Source organism: Falco punctatus (assembly GCF_963210335.1).
Source record: "Falco punctatus genome assembly, chromosome: 14".
NCBI lineage: Eukaryota > Metazoa > Chordata > Aves > Falconiformes > Falconidae > Falco > Falco punctatus.
Window position 1 is genome coordinate 9,152,367 of NC_137594.1, and position 16,582 is coordinate 9,168,948.

The 16,582-nt window shown below is 36.6% G+C and overlaps 1 protein-coding gene across 3 annotated transcripts in view; it reads right to left on the reverse strand.

Annotated features, from left to right (window-relative positions):
- The window catches only part of CDH8 (cadherin 8), a 230,399-nt gene extending 214,017 nt beyond the window's left edge, over positions 1–16,382 (reverse strand). For all 3 annotated transcript variants that reach the window (XM_080411176.1, XM_080411179.1, XM_080411178.1), the window contains exon 1: positions 2,594–16,382. In XM_080411176.1, the coding sequence (XP_080267302.1) occupies positions 2,594–2,629 (36 nt within the window). In that variant the 5' untranslated portion in view covers positions 2,630–16,382. The remainder of the gene's footprint in view (positions 1–2,593) is intronic.
- Positions 16,383–16,582: the final 200 nt, after the last annotated feature.

Sequence of the window (16,582 nt, forward strand, 5' to 3'; positions counted from 1 at the left end):
TAACAATGTAAAGTTAAAAAAAATAATACCCTGTGTCCATACAAACTGCAAGCATCACAAAAAACTGCTCATCCTGCTTCATGCCTTGGAAAGGGCATCCTATACCTCTGCATCATGAACTCCTTCACCAGTGCAGCCATGGCTAGCACACTCACATTCCCCGCTGCCTGCTTCTTCCATGGACTTATAATTACTACATAGTCACAGACTTTCAGAAACAGCTGTCCAGGGTACCCCAGCTGAATGCATATGGGGCCTACAGGTTAGAAAACATACATTTGGACATCTTCAGTGTAAGAAATTAATATTTAGCAGCAATAATATTTTAGCAGCAAGCAGCCTAACCAATATGATATTACAAAGAGTATGGCATTACATCTGAGATCACTGCCATTTAAGAAAGAAAATGGCGATGCTCAGCTCTTTCAGATGTTTTTCAGGCATTTACTTTTAGGAGAAAGCTACAGATCTGGTACAAGTCTAGTCTAAGCTCCAGAAGTGATACGAGTCAAGCTGTGCTACCATCTTTAGCTCGCTATCAGGTTGCTAATGGAGGGCCATTTGTAGATCATCCTCAAGAAGCAACCGGCTCACCCTTCACATGGTAAAGAAAGCAAGGCTCCTAACTCGACAGTTCAGCCAGCAACTGTCATAAATTAATTGGAATTCCCTTGGTGTCTTAATTGCAAACACTTTTGTGAACTACAGCCTCCACAGGTAAATGTACTAAGACCAGCTTAGTGTTGTGTGAAGGCTTTGGTTCTCCTCACGTGCACAGAGAACTTACAGCACACTTCACCTTTGGCACGAATTCACCTTTTATTTACTGCTTCTAATGAAAACTATGAAAACTTAAAATAGTTAATTGCAAAACCGTACATATTAAAAAAATGTAAAATAATTGTTTTAAATAGCACTTTTTTAATTTTAGCAAGAAAAAGAGGCTTTTCAGTTTCCTCCTGTATAAGCACATAGTTAATTCTAAAAAAGAATTAGATTTATCTTGGGGAGAAAACCTTTTTAAATATAATAATAATGTATCAAATCCTCAGTAAAACCTCAACAGTCCCAACTCTAGTTTCAGATAAAGGAATATAAACAAGTCTAGTAACTTCACTAAAGTCAATTGGATAAAAATAAAAATAGAAGCACATTCAAAGTCTTTCCAATCAGTCTCTGTATTAAGATTAGCATTAGTATAACAGATCCCTCACCTCTTCTTTACAGGATTTTCTAAAAAAAAGATTAATCTTATTCTTACTGACATTCTTATGTAATACTGAAAACAAATGTTAAGATCAAAAATGTATTAGAAGACATTCAGCACTTTAGAGCCAGCTGTTTAGCCAGCTTCTCCACTTAAGTCTTCCTGTAGAGCCAAAGCTCTGTTCTGATGAATCAGGCAGACTCAACTTCAGGAAATGTACTGTATTCAAAACATATTTTGGACATAGATGTATAGGAAGTAAAGTTACTTTAGTGAACTCTCCTCTTACTGGTGTTTTTTTTTTTTTAAAGTGGAAACCTGTTTACAAATCAATAGATATCAGCAACAGATTTAAATTCAATAATCAAATTGTAAGCAAGATTAATTTACTTTTGACTTCTATAGGCCTTTTGGACTTGGGTCTCGCTTCTGCTGGAAGCCAGTTGCCAAGACTATTACAACTTAGACAACTGAGAAGCAAGCCTCAAGTTTCTTAATTACTAGGATCAATTTAATGAACTTACTCTCATTAAGCTTTATGAGCCGTGCCATCTATAGGAGTGTGTGAAAGTTCACAACAGTAACACAGTGATGTCACGAGCCAATTAACAGCACTGATGAGACATTTTGTAAGAAGAGGAATAGCAAGGCAAATGTTTTGTGAAGAACAGCATTATTACACAAAATTAAAACCACTTAATTGAAAGAATCAAGTAAAGATCATTTTAGTCCCAACAAGTTATCAACAAAGTATATTCTCATCTGAAAGCAGACAAGCATGCACTACAGCCATCATGTTAGATGGCAGTCCACACCATTCCTTGGGTGAGAAACTGCATAACAAATTTCCCCCGTACCTTAATCTACTCATTAGTGGAACCAAACTACTAGTCTTCGGATATCAAAAGAAAATCACTACTCATGTGAAACTGATACTAACAGAACATGATTTAAGAAAACACCACGATACAATGCCATTCACAAGTACTTTTAAAATATGCAACTACAGGAAAATCACAAAGTACCACTTCTAAAACAAACCCTACTTCTCACAATTAATCAAATTTACACCAGGAAAAACCAGCATCAAAAGAGATTACAACTACTACAATTACACAAGACATTTTTTTTCCTCTTTATCACAAAAGTTATAACATCCAAGAACCTCTAAGCTCCAGATAGCTAGATTTGATATACCAGAGGAACTGTCAGCTTCCCAAAAACATTTCAAATAACCTATCATTTCCAGTAGAAATAATACTGTCCTACCCTTCTAGGAAAAAGAAAAAAACAAACCACAAAACTAAACAAAAAACCAATCCCCCCAAAAAACATCATAAGTGTATTACTGCTTTAAAAAGCAAACAAAGATTATTTAGAACTTACCTGTTCTATGAAGGCAGTAGTGAGGCTACCCAACATACTCTCATACCCTGCCTGGAAAAAGGACAACCCCCCTGTAACCCCCTCCTAGCACAGCTTTATAGATTGGAGTGCAGCTATATTAATCCACCCCATCTGTGAGTCTGGCTTCAGCTGAAACATAAAACCAATTAATACATATATGCACTGGGTTTACCAGGCAAGGTTTTGGTAGTGGGGAGCTGCAGGGTGGCTCCTGTGGGGAGAAGTCAGGGCTGCCCTGAGCTGGACACGGTGTGTTCCAGCTGGTTCTGTAATGGACCTGTCACAGCTGAGCCAATTAGCAAAGCCAGTGGTGCGGCTGGGAAAATGTGTTTAAGAAAAATGAAAGAGTGCTCAGGGAGTGGGGGACCAGTTTGGAAGGGGAGTGTGAGTGCTGGAGCAGAGAGGCCTCTGCAGCTACAGAGGGGGTTGTTGTAGCACAGGGTTCCCTTGCAGTCGAGGGGAAGAGCCGGGACCCACGCTGCAGGCTCTGTGGGGTCCTGTGCCAGAGCAAGTGGCCGTTCCTGGGGAGCCCACGGTGGAGCGGGTTTATCCTGAAGGACTGCAGTGCATAGAAGGACACATGCTGGAGCAGGGGAAAAGTGTGAGAAGGGAGAAGTGGCTGAGAGTAGCTGTTACAGGGTGATTGCAGCCCTTGTTTGCCACTCCCCTGTGGCACTTGATGGGGATCTGAGCAGTTGAGAGTGAAGGGCAGAAACTGAGCCAGGGAAAAGGATGGGGGAGGTGTCTTTAGTTTTGCCTCTGTTTCTCATCATCCAAACCTAATTCAATTAGTAACAAATAAAACATCCTGTGTTGCCTGTGAAGATAACTGTAAACAATCTCTCTGTCTTCAGCTTGACCTGCAAGCTTTTTCTGTCCTGCTTAGGTAGGGGAGGTAAAAGCATCTGGGTGGGCATCTGGCAGTCTGCCAAGGTCACCTCATCATAATATATAATTAATTACGTACCAAGGCACAAGTGCAATATTTTTCTCTGAATTGTATGTGATATGCTGAATACATTGTGACTTATATATGTAGCTAATGGGTATGCTCACCATAAACTCAAGAAGAAAATAGGCAACTGTTCTAATAATGTGACTATTTAGCATTTGCAGGAGCAATTACTATGTGGAAACTATTCATAAACCCCATCTATTCCATTTCCTTGAAAAGCTGTTTATTATTACTTACGAAGTTTTAAGGTTGTTTTGTTGGTTTTTTTCGCCTGTCAGGAAGAGGGTTTAGATGAAAAAAAAGTACTTTTTACAACTTCTGCCTCTAAATAATGCTTGATATTAGTATTTGGATGCTTAAGGCTTGCTATTCTCTTAACTAAGACATAACAGCTATTCTATCCTATATTGCTTTTTGAGAGCTTATGGTATGAGTGTATTCATACCGATTAGGTTGAACACAGGAGGAGGAAGAGGTAAGTGTTCTCTTTAGTATGAATACAAGACAATGAGTGGGTGGTGGAGAATAAATCTTTAAATTGGCTACCCTTGGGGAAGAAAGAGAAATACAACAGCATTTTTTTAATTTGTCTAACACATGGTATAGACAAATGTTTGATGCTGTTAGTGAAACGGCGCTAATTCCCTACAGAAGAGTGTTATTTGTAGCTTTGATCAGTACACAAATATTCAGGTATTAAATACTGACAATAGAAAATGGACGTGACAAGTTCTACTTTCAATGTTAAAATATGTGAAGTTAAATAATTTCAAATAAAATGTGTTTTCTAATTTTACAGATAACTACTCATTAGCTACTCAAATACATTTGGAGAGTATAGCATCTTCTCCCTTCTCCATGAAACATTCTATAGGTGTGTTGGGTTCCAGTAGGGTTTTTAAAATATTATTTTAAAATGCAAATCTAATTTGTTTGTTATTTTGAGCTTTTGCTCGATGTATGGGTGGAATTGAGGTAACCATATCCACTCATATTTTTTGCTTTAATATTAAAGTAACTATGGGAAAAAAAAAACAACCCAAATGAAACCCTGGACCATAAAGGTCTATCCCAGACTGCTTACGTGGTGAGACTACTGTGGCTCAAAGAAAACACCCTTTTAGATCATGATACAAGTTGAAATGGTACATTCATTTTAAAGGTTTAATGTCATAATTACTATGATAATCACATTTTCTCTGGTAAAAACACAAAAATCGCTGGGTGCAGCACTTGAGGTTACCACTAACAGCATATTATTTCAAACAAGTAGGTAACATTAATGGAGTCTGTCTCCAGCTAAAATTCTTCATGCTGCGCATTTCACCACAGCAAGCTCAGCTTGTAAGTGTGGATAGGCTCAAAGGCATTTTGTATGCTTCTTCCAGAACTGTATATGAGAACTGGAAGGAGATTAAATTTGCGTTACTATTTGTTACACATTTGAACAAAATCTCTGGGTCTCTGATGTCAGAGCAAAAGGCGGTTTCTGGTGTTTCATCTTTGATGTCGATGTGTTACAGTGGTAATTAATGAGTCAAAACATGCAAGTAAAAATAAAATACAGGTTGGGATACCTACACTTCTTGGGTGAAATCCTGTAGCTCCTCAAAGTTGGTGGGATTTCTGCCTATGGGTCAGTGAAGCTATGAATCCTGTGATTTTTATTCCGTGTGTGTGTGTGTATCTATGTAAAATGAAGAAATACTATGGACTGTTTTCTTCCCTCTGGCTGTGCTCCTAAGAAGGATATTAGGTGTATGTATATTCACAACTAATATGTACATGATACAGGGATATGGGGTCAATATGGAAGTGCAAATATGAACGTAGCCACATCTTCTCTACTAATGCTGGGATGTCGGCAGGCCAATACTAGAGGAGGTCTGTGAAGCTGGTATTCGTAACATCCTGCAAGAAACAGTGGCAGAAAACTGCCATCTCTAATTTGAAATGAAATAGAAGATGATGTTTTTCCCTGTAGTGAAAGAAGGCCGGAAAACTAAAGGCTATCAATAGATGTATGTACACTTTTCCTTTTATACATACTTGTAAAAATAGTGTCTAAAAATCATTGCGTACACTAGAACTTCTGTACTAGTCAGAGGTACTCTGAGTCCATCCTTTCAGCTGTGACGTTATTCTTGGTTTGTATGAAAATCCCCTGCCTCTAATAAAAAATAATTATCTCACATTATTTAATGAGTCATGCCAATCCTGCTAATTGTCTTAGCAAAAGGTTAGCACAGTGATTTATTTCTACTCTTTTACTACTGCTCTGAAACTCAGGTGTATTGCAAGAATTTTATGACAGAAATGCTTCTTTCTGAAAATAATTTGTGTGTGTATATCTAGATATGTACATTCTGAAATTGTCAGAATTATAACAAAGGACAACCTTTCTAAAGGCTTGATGGGTTTATGCACAGCTGCACTTCCCACCTTACTTGCAGATGTCACACTACCTCATAGGAATTTCTACATCATGATTAATGAAATGATTTTTTGTGTGAAGAAAAAATCCTGTTATTGGTTGTTGCTCAAATATAATTAAAACATAAAATGAAAGGTTAGCAGACACTGCTTGTTTGTTTGCATATGTTAAGTAGTACTCAATTTCACAAAAAACACTTTAAATCAAATATAAAAATGTCCTAGCAAAAAATTATTTTCAGGACTGCTAATATAATTATAATTCTAAAAGTTCTAAGACTCACATCCTCACCTAGAACTGTAAGTCCTTAAAAGTATGGAATTATAATTTGTAAGAAAAGTACTTACAACTCTTTCTTAATAATTAATTTTTTTAACCTTTTTTTTTTGTTTGTTTGATGTTGAGCACAACTTTTACTGAGAATGTGAACAAAACCTTCACAGTACTACATCCTCAGTGTTTAAGATTTGTGCCAGGAATGGTGAAAGAAGTGATGACTATGGAGTGAAAATGTAGTTAGGATGACAGAAAACAGCACTGGAGAAATACTAGTAATAAGATTTAGATAAAAAGCTTCAGTAAAATTACTGGGGACAAAACTGACAAGTCCTAGATTTTAAAACAGGTTATGTGGAGGTAAATGAAATGGCTCTGAACTTACTTGTGTATCGACACCTTGTACTTGAACATGTTATTCATTTATGTATGGAGCCTTTAGTAACATAAACATTTAAAACAGTAAAATGGCTATGGGTAAATGTTGCCTACTCAACTGATATGTTAACCAGCTGATATTGAAGGTATGAAGAAAAACATGTAGAACTTCAAGACCAGGTTTCAGAGAAAATATATTGTTTAAATAGGTTGTTTTCCATTCCTCCCATTCTTTCAGGATGGTCTCTTAGGAATACAAATTGGGTTTTGAGATATATAATGGTGCCTTAGACTTTAGAACATCCTGAAGTCATTAGGACAAGTAAATTAAATGGGTGGAGAGACAATATTCTTTTAAGAAAAAAAAATAAATCTTTTTTTGTTACAGGAAAACCACCTTTTATCTAACGTTTTATGGTAGTTTACATGGACTTAAGGATAAAAAAAGTTAAGACTGTAGTAGAATTAGTGGGGAGAATATTAACAGCTACAGAAAACATATATCACATTATATAGATTTTAGAGACATAAAGTACAAAAAAAGCTTTTTGGCGTGTTGGGTGTGTCCTGCTCAAATGTTAAACAGAAAGGATCTAGAAACTTTGAAGATGATTAGTCTAGGAAGATCAACCATAGGGTGTTGTTTTGTTGTTTTGTGTGTGTGTGTAGTTTGTTTTTCTTTTAGTTATTTCTGTCTATCTATGAAACTTTTCTGATAAATGGTCCAACAGTGGATAATAACTGGACCCCTCACTTCAAGAGGGACACAGAGGTGCTAGAACGTGCCCAGAGAAGGGCAGTGAGGCTGATGAAGGGTCTAGAGCACAAGTCTTATGAGGAGTGGCTGAGGGATCTGGGGTTATTTAATCTGGAGAAGACTCAGGGGGGATTGTAATACTCTGCAACTACCTGAAAGGAGTTGCAGGCAGGTGGGGTAGGTCTCTTCTCCCAGGTAACAGAACAGGACAAGAGGAAATGGCTTTGAGTTGAACCAGGGAAAGTTTAGATTGGGTATTATGAAAAATTTCTACTTGGGAAGTGTGGTCAAACATTGGAACAGGCTACACAGAGAGGTGGTGGAATCACCATCCCTGGGCGTGTATGAAAAACACATAGCTGCAGTACCTAGAGACTTACTTTAGTGGTGGATATGGCAGTGCTAGGTTAATGGTGAGACTTCATGATCTCAACAGTGTTTTCCAACCTAAATGTTTCTATGATTCCATGAAAACTAGTTACTCAATGCTGTGTTGCTGTTCCACAACACAGGGGACAGAACTATCAGAAGTTGAATTCGTTTTTGATCCCTTATGTGTCTGTCACTACATTATGGGAATAAAATCTTCCAATAAGATAAAAAAGGAAAAGTAAACTGCATCAGAAAGGGGACTATCCAAGAAAACACCAAAAAAAGTTAATCTGAGAACAATGAATGACAAATCAATACTAACCTTGCATTGTACTCTTTATGTTTGATTTTACTAAGAAAATGGCATGGAACACTGTAAAGGATTGGCTTTAAGTAGGTACTTGAACCATATTTCTACATTTTGTTATTAGTGACTCAAAATCATGAAAAATATTTAAGTATAAAGAAGGCTGCTGCTATTACTTTTTGCCTTCATTTTGAGAAGAATTTTTCATTTTTTCCTTTGGTCTATTTCTTATCTCTTTTTTTACTTTTAGCTCCCTTTCCACAAGAACATAAATAATACTTCTCACAGAAGTATAATAATGTTTATTTCTGTGAAAAATTGTTAATAAACTAATTAAATATTTACAATGGAAAAATCTATACTCAGATGAGATCCATTTTTCTTTTCTGAAATGGTTTTGTTATTTGTATTGTAGTAGAACAAACATAACTCAGAGAATGGGTTTTCAAGTATAAAGAAAATAGGATCATTGGTTTTGAATCACACCTTTCAAAATCTTTCCCCATCATAGATGGATATACTAGTTCAAAACAAAAATTTATTTTCTGGTTTATGAGCTATATTAGCCATTATGGCAGCAAATAAAAAAAAGTCCATTAAATTCACAAGAAAGTTTGTCTTTTTACATTTCCAGAGAAGTTTTGCAGGCTTTCATATTTAGGTTACTCTTTGCACTGTCACCTGAACTTTTCCAGGTCACTCTCATCTAAAACATCAAATCTTTCAACATTAATTCATTAATTACTAGCATGCCTGTGGCATAACCTCCTTCCCAGTATGTTGCTGTTATTGTCCTGCCCTTTGTATTGACCATCCTTCTTTGTATTTGTTTCCTCAGCATAATTCTTTGCCTTACTATGCATTTCTTCTTCGAAATTATTTATAATGTAAATCAGCCAATACATTTGAAAACAGGTTAGGAACCTGATCTTTTGTGCACATGCATTTATATCTCTAATTCCCAATGTCTTGTCATTCATATTTGCCCTCTGCCACTGAGATCCAATAAAGTTCTGCATCTTGGAGTTGCTCATAAATTGTAACTTAGTGATCTTGCTGATTAGGCATTCGTACTTTTAGATTGATTTAGATAGATTAGTCTTCTGAATATTTTCACTGTGTATATATAAGGTGATTCATTAAATGCCTTTGTAAATTGCAGCTGGGGATTTCCCACTCAATGTTTTTCTAAAGAAGAATTTATAAAATGTGTTGCAGTGATTTCCCTTTGATAAATATATCCAGATGATCCGTAATCAAATAAAAACCCTCCATAGGTTTTCTAACTATAGCATCTGATAAATCTTTCTTCTTCTTTTTGCATCTGAACTCAAAATTTTCATCTGGTCCTTTTATATATAAAAAGGAATGTTCTCCTTCTTTTTCCTCACAATTTCTGCGGTGAAATTTTATAGCTCCTCTTACTTGTATCTGGACCTCGGAATAAAATTTGCATTGTGAATTTCTATAGTAATGCAAACTTCCATCGATTCTTGAAAGGTCAAAGTGGTTGGGATAGGAGATCTAGATTAAAAAGACAAGGTAGTTCTGACACCTTATTTTCCTTATAATAGGATATGCATTTTCTTTAGGCAACGAAACCCCTGCACCTTGTTCTGAGGCACTACTGTTAGAAATGACTTCTATTTCCCCTTCACACTAACGTGGTAACATGGCCTTTTGTTATAGTTGTTCCCAGTTGCTTGAAGCCTTGCTACTGCCAGCATTCCCTAGCCTTCTTGATGGTGGCCTGGTAATGCGAAGCATCTTGCAAATGATTGCATTTTTTACTCTTTGCTGCTTGTTCATCATCCTTGTCCAAAATGCCTGACCTCATGCAGGAAGATCTCCTGACATCTACTGAACTAAAAGAACAGAGTAACGTTCCAGTGGTGATTTTGCTCAGTGCACTACTGACTTTGTGCTATCAACTATAAATAACAATCCTGTGTTTATGATGAACAATTTATGACAGGTAACACAGCAGTCATATTAATCTGCCAATCCAACAGTCTGTTGAAAAAAGGATTGTAAAGTTGATAAACTTGTGTAACAGTGACTGTGACCAGACTGGGCATATTTTTCTTACCTCTATAGATAATATAAATGTGCTCTGCACATAATGTAAACGTAAAAAATGTAAAGCTAAAAATCAATAAAAAATAAGAGAAAGGAAAAGGCAGTTAAAATGTATTGTAACGGGAAGCCAACTATCCATTGGGTCTTTTATTGCTTATCTGGGTTCACTTGCCTTGAACACAGAGCTGGACCAGGAAACCTATAGATGTTCCTTCCAAACTTAATTATTCTATAATTCTACTCAAAACTCATAACCTTCATTTTGAAGATGGCAGAAAAAGTATTACTAAAACATCAAAGAAAACTTACAACCAGAGCACTGCTGACTGCATCATTCTTTTTTCCCTTATTATTAAAATATACCGATACTAGTAATATTAACTCATCCCAAGTGAAGAGAGAGAAAAGCGCATAGAATTACCTACATAATTCCTTTTTTCTCAGAGTTCCTCATATTTCAAAATAATACATTCTTCCCTTCAAGACCTTTCAAACCATTTTTATCACAGCTCAAATGTTCTACACAAACAACTCTAATTTTCACCCTGGAAACAATAACTTTGACTGTTCTTTCTTTTTTCCTAGTCTGTTTAAAATTTAAAAACCAAAACAAAGCACCACCCCCTAAACAAAGCAACAACAACAAAGAAACAAAAAAACACAGGCAAATTTTAATACAGGTGAAAATGAACATGTACTGTGACAGTTTGAACTTCAATGTTTCTATTTAGACTGTTTCCTTACTAATTTTGTAATCTAAAAGATTATCTTTTTTTTTCCCTTGGAAGACAGCTATTTATAAGAACTATTCTACACTGTGAAGTAGAAAGGCAAGCTCTTTTACTCATATACATTGCAGTCTCATCAATGGGTGTATTCACAGATGCAGGTGTTAGCCTGCAATATCACACAGCTGGAAGTACTGAACATTAATCTCATTTTTATTACATCTATATAATAACCTTCTAGTTACTTAATTGATAGGTCTTATCCTGCAAACTGTGAGGGCATGGAGCATCGTATCAAATTGGAGGGAATACATGTGTACACGTGTCATAATTTGCCAAATATTTGTTAAGTCACGTTATAATTGTCCAGAAAGAAATTCACTTAATGCAGAGACTCCAATAATAATAGCATAGCAATAACACTTGATAATTATAGAAAGGTCACTCATAACAGCAAGTTTTAAATTAAACTTACAACATTCCTTCCTGAAGAACATGCTATCTGGAAAAAAGAACCCAAACCAAACAAACAAAACCCAAACAAACCCAAAACACAACAGAAAGATGGGAAGGGGAACTGGAAGAATCACCACACTAAACCACCAAGAGACCTTTACAAGAAGAGGAGATACCTGGTTTCACTTAGCATAAGCCATACATCTACTCCATCAATCATGCTTTGTCTCTAATATTTATACTGAATTTCATTAAAAAAAAATAAATAAAAAGTATTCCCAATCAGAGATGACAATCTCTTTAAAAAAAATCTGATTATAATCAGTACCTCTGCCTGTTTACACTTTCTAATCAGTACTAATTCTCTGATGGTGCTAAACTTTAATTTGACCATCCCTGCTGCTGTTGTATCATCACCACAACTGAAGTTATCCATTCAGTTTGGGAATCAGGTAACTAACACGGGACAAATAAGAAAAATAATTAGTATCTGTTATCTATTCTGTGTAATTCCCTGGATGAATATCTGAACTCAATTGTGAGTATAATTATTTCATTTTTTCCAATATGGTCTTGTATTTCCAAAATCAAGTGTGTCCTTAAAAGTTAACTCCACAGCACCTCAAGGTTTCTGGTTAAAAATCTGTATGACAGTTTTAGGAAAAAATGTTTCTTACTCTCTTTAAGCTGATCATTTTTGCAGTTGAATAGTATCATTGCAAAAGTCATTCCAGTTTGCTAGACAAGGAACGTCAGAGAAAATTTAATCCTTTGGTAGGCAGATACCTCACTCTTCTCATTCATTCTTATGTCCTTTTGTCCTTTACAAAATATCTGACAGTGTATGTATAACCATGATTTTTCTCATGCCCAGCTTTTCCAGTACATTTATTTTCACTGAGCTAGCACCAATGTCCATTTCTATTGCAAATTCAGCCAGTATTACCTGTCTGTTTTCAAGTACAAAACATTCAAATCCAAACTGACTTTCATCAAAACTGCCCTATGCAGTCCTTGTCCTCCTGGACTCCTTTACATACAATTATGTGCTTTTCCCTTTCACTGAATAGTATGACAATGCTTAATTCATGTCCACTAATTCAGCTTCAAAACAATAAACTGAGTGAAATGACTTTAATATTGAATTTCTTAAGCCAAATTCTCCTGAGAAACAGCTTTTTCTGCTTTTGGAGTCTATTTCTGTTCCATTCTAGAAAAAGGATAAACCTATTCTTAAAGCACTGCTTAGATAAATTCTGACATATTTTACCCATCACTGATCAAGCACTTCATCTAATTATCTCTCTAATGAACTACTCAATTGCAAAGCTACAGGTATGCTGCATCTTTTCTCTGAACTCCTCAGTAGGAAACTTTTACAAAAATATACCTTACAAATAACAAAATTACTTCTTTTTTTCCCCCTTTTAATATCTATAGGGATGGGGGCCTACCAATGTGTATTGCTGCAGGTTGGGATGACCCTCTCTCCTCTTACAGAACCCCCTGTATGTGTAGTAACTGTTCTCAGATATCCAGCTGTATGACTCAACGGCCTCTTCTACAAAAAGGGGGCAGATACAGAAGCTATAAATTGGATCAAAGTAGGTAAGATAAAGAGCAGTATTCTTCCCTTGCTGTTGAACTGGGGCAATGAAATGTTACGTGTGCTCATTCCAAGTTGGCATTTTATGTGCTTTGTGTATAGCTCTGCAAAGGACTTGATTTCTCAGCTTCTTCAGTAATTACTTCTTTTTGTTGAAACTTTATACCAATCCATTAGACTAGTGACAATAAAGACTAGAGATAAAATGTCTAAACTTCACACTTCAATGGAAGCCCATTAAACTGTAGCACACCAGTAAACTTTACCATTTCATGCAAATCATGCCTTGCAAAATACATCTGGCTTGCACAGTCATCAGATTACCCAACGAGTTCTGATGGGTTGTTAGCTGACCTGCAAGGAGCCAGCTAAGCTGTCCTCTGCATATCTGTCTTGATGTGTCTGCCAAACTACATTATCCATCTGGCTGTGCAGACTTCTCTGTGTATACTGTTTGACACACAAAGGCAACAGGTCTTTCACAGAACAGCTACAGTCAAACAAGGTTTTTTTATGAGAAAAAATAAAATTGTGAACATCACCAGTTGCTATGAAAGTTGAAGAGTACTCAATTTCTGAGGAGCAGGCTAGTATTTAAAATTCTGAACGTGAATTTCAGAGTCTGACTTCTGACTTTTTTTTTTTTAATACCTTATTTTATAGAGTACTAATAGAAAAAAAATAGCCAAAACATCAGAATGTAGGAATATTATTTAGGTGATTAATGCCATGGAACACTGCGAAAAGCCACTCAAAGGCAGCTATAAAGCACACGACATGCTTAACAAGAAGCCACAGGCAAGCTTTAAGTGTAAATCCCCTAAGCCTATTGATCCTGCTTCTGAAAAAAAATGAAGCTCTTCTGTGACTCAGAAGGGTGACAATATACAGTAAGCGCAAACGGCAGGCAATGTATGCTTCAGGAAACTAATCACGTAACCTTCTTCATTATTTGAAAAATCACCTCTGTCAATACTCAAGCCGTATCTTCACTGACTGCTGCTGTTTAAGATGCTGTCAATCTTCTCATATGATTTTGTGAACCAAATAAATTCCAAGTCATTTAAAGGTGTTATTATCTCTGCTGATAACATTACCCCATTCAGGAGTTGCAGAAATAGGAAAATAAAACTTATTTCTATCCTTTTGTTCTGGCAGTTTCTCAGTCTTCCAACATAAAACCAGAGGGTTTCAACCTAGAATTCAAGACTGAGTAAGTATTTAAACATATTTTCATAGACATATATATCTGCTCACAGCATTCAACCAGGAATATATTTCTTATATATATCAAAGAAAAGGTAATTTATTTTTTCTTTATAGATGCAATTAGCTTTGAAAGCAGGCATTTCATTCATGCAGATTATCTGACATGCTCGAACAAACTGTTTTGTTAATTTTTCTGTAGATTTTACCACTTGGGTTTATACACATTTCCCAGAAGAATGTAAATTCTCCTCCCTAAAGTGATTGTTATTACACATGTCAGAGATTACTATTGCTTTACATGGTCTGGTATACCACTCAAAGCACAAAATGTATTGTTGATTCTGATTTGATTAAAAGTGTGTTAAAAAACTTCTCCCTTTGTGAGAAAAGTTTTAGCAAAAGCTTTTTTCCCACACATACAATGCTGGTTTTATTTTTCAGAACTTGAGCAATGAAAAATGCTTATAAAAATTGAGGCTCAAATTCCCGTGTTAACAGCAATTTCAATTTTTATTCTGGTTCAGATGGCAAGCTATCAGCAATAATCTAGATTCCTAAGTGGCTGTTTCAGAAAAGAAGATTTTTAGTTTATGGAGGAAATCTAGGGAAGAGATTATAAATACATTCTGGCCCTTGAATAAAAGCAACAATTATCTTGTGTTGTCATAACAGCAAGGAAGCAATGAAATGTGATCTTGATAATAATAAAATATCCTCAGCTATCTAACTCTCAGAGAAAATAATCTGCCCTTGTGTTTCACATTGTTAATTCTGTGTGTCAAAGTCAAGATGGGTGTAGAAAATAGAAGAAAAAAAAATAATCTCTGCCCTTTCATGTCTCCTACCTACAATGAGTACACACACACGGGGGGGAGGGGGGAATGTAAAAAAAGATAATTGTAGTAGTAATGAAATATTTGTTCTGTCAGGCATACTGTGAGTAACTATTTGAATATCCAGCAAAGATATTGGGCAATAAATTATTCCCACTTACTGTCCTGGAATGAAAAGAGAATCATAAAAATAAGGAGAGGAAAAATTTGAGATAATGATTTATCTGTTTCTTGACTCCAGGTGCAATCAATGACTGGCAAGCAATGATATAAAATATGCGTAAAACAACACAACTAAAATTATTGTTCGTCTTGTTGCTGCATGTTCTTTTTTACCTTACATTAATTTTAACTATAATTTAAATTTAAAATACAGAAAAACGATCTGCTTGCTACAGTGGAAAGATACAAGTTCAGTTGCAGGAATGGAAAGAAACTGCAGTCTGGAAAAGGAACAAGTTGAATGCATGGGTTTTGCACACTAAGAAAAATGGATGGACCCAGAATCAAATCTCTCAGGCAGAGGATGCTGTCATCAGAGATTGGTGGGAAACCAGGCTAAGTAACATCATCATGTTTCCGGAAGGTGGAAGATTATCGTAGAAAACGCCAAGCGGCAATCTTCTATGACACTTCACTATTCTCTGGAGCTGGAATTGCATCACAGAATCACAGAATTATAGAATTGTTTAGGCTGGAAAAGACCTATAACATCATTGAGTCCAACTGTTAACCAAATGCTGCCAAGCCCACTGCTAAACCATGTTTTTAGCACCCCATCTACATGTCTTTTAAATACTTCCAGGAATAGTGACTTCCCTGGGCAACCTGTTCCAATGCTTGACAACCCTTTCAGTGAACTAATTTTCCCTGATATCCAATCTACACCTTCCCTGGTGCAACTTGCCATTTCCTCTTGTCCTCTCAGTTGTTATTTGGGAGAAGAGACCAACCCCCACCTTGCTACAGATTCCTTTCAGGTAATCGTATCATCCTTCACTGGAAGATCTCATTTGCAGTAGTCAGATGTATAGACACAAAACTCAATTAATAATTTCAGCCTATTCTGCCAAGGCACCAGCCGCCTGCTTCAATGGATCTCATACAGCCTGCGTTCACCTGCACTGCTGCTAATAACAAAGTGCTAATGCTCGAAATACAGAAATCCAAAATGCAAAAGCAAGGGATGAGAAATGCTCAACAGCACAAGAAAGCTGAAAATCTTGGAGACACCTTTTATTATTGGGTCTGGCGGAGCCCCCCAGCAGCCCTCACAGCGCGGCGCTTGTACTGGTGGCCAGGAAGGGGGTGATAACACACCAGCGTTTTGGCTGCTGCTGAGCAGCACCTGCACGGCACCAAGGCTGTCTTGCCAGCCCCGCCCCCCCCCCCCCCCCCCCCCCCCCCCCGCCGCCACACATCTCCAGGCTGGGGTTGGGCACGATCTCAGGAGGAGACATAGTCAGGACAGCCGACTCAGAATGACCAAGGGGATATTCCATACCATACGACATCTGCTGAGATGTAAAAGCTAAGAGAAAGGAGGTGGAAGTTGAGGCATACTTTATTTACCATGTT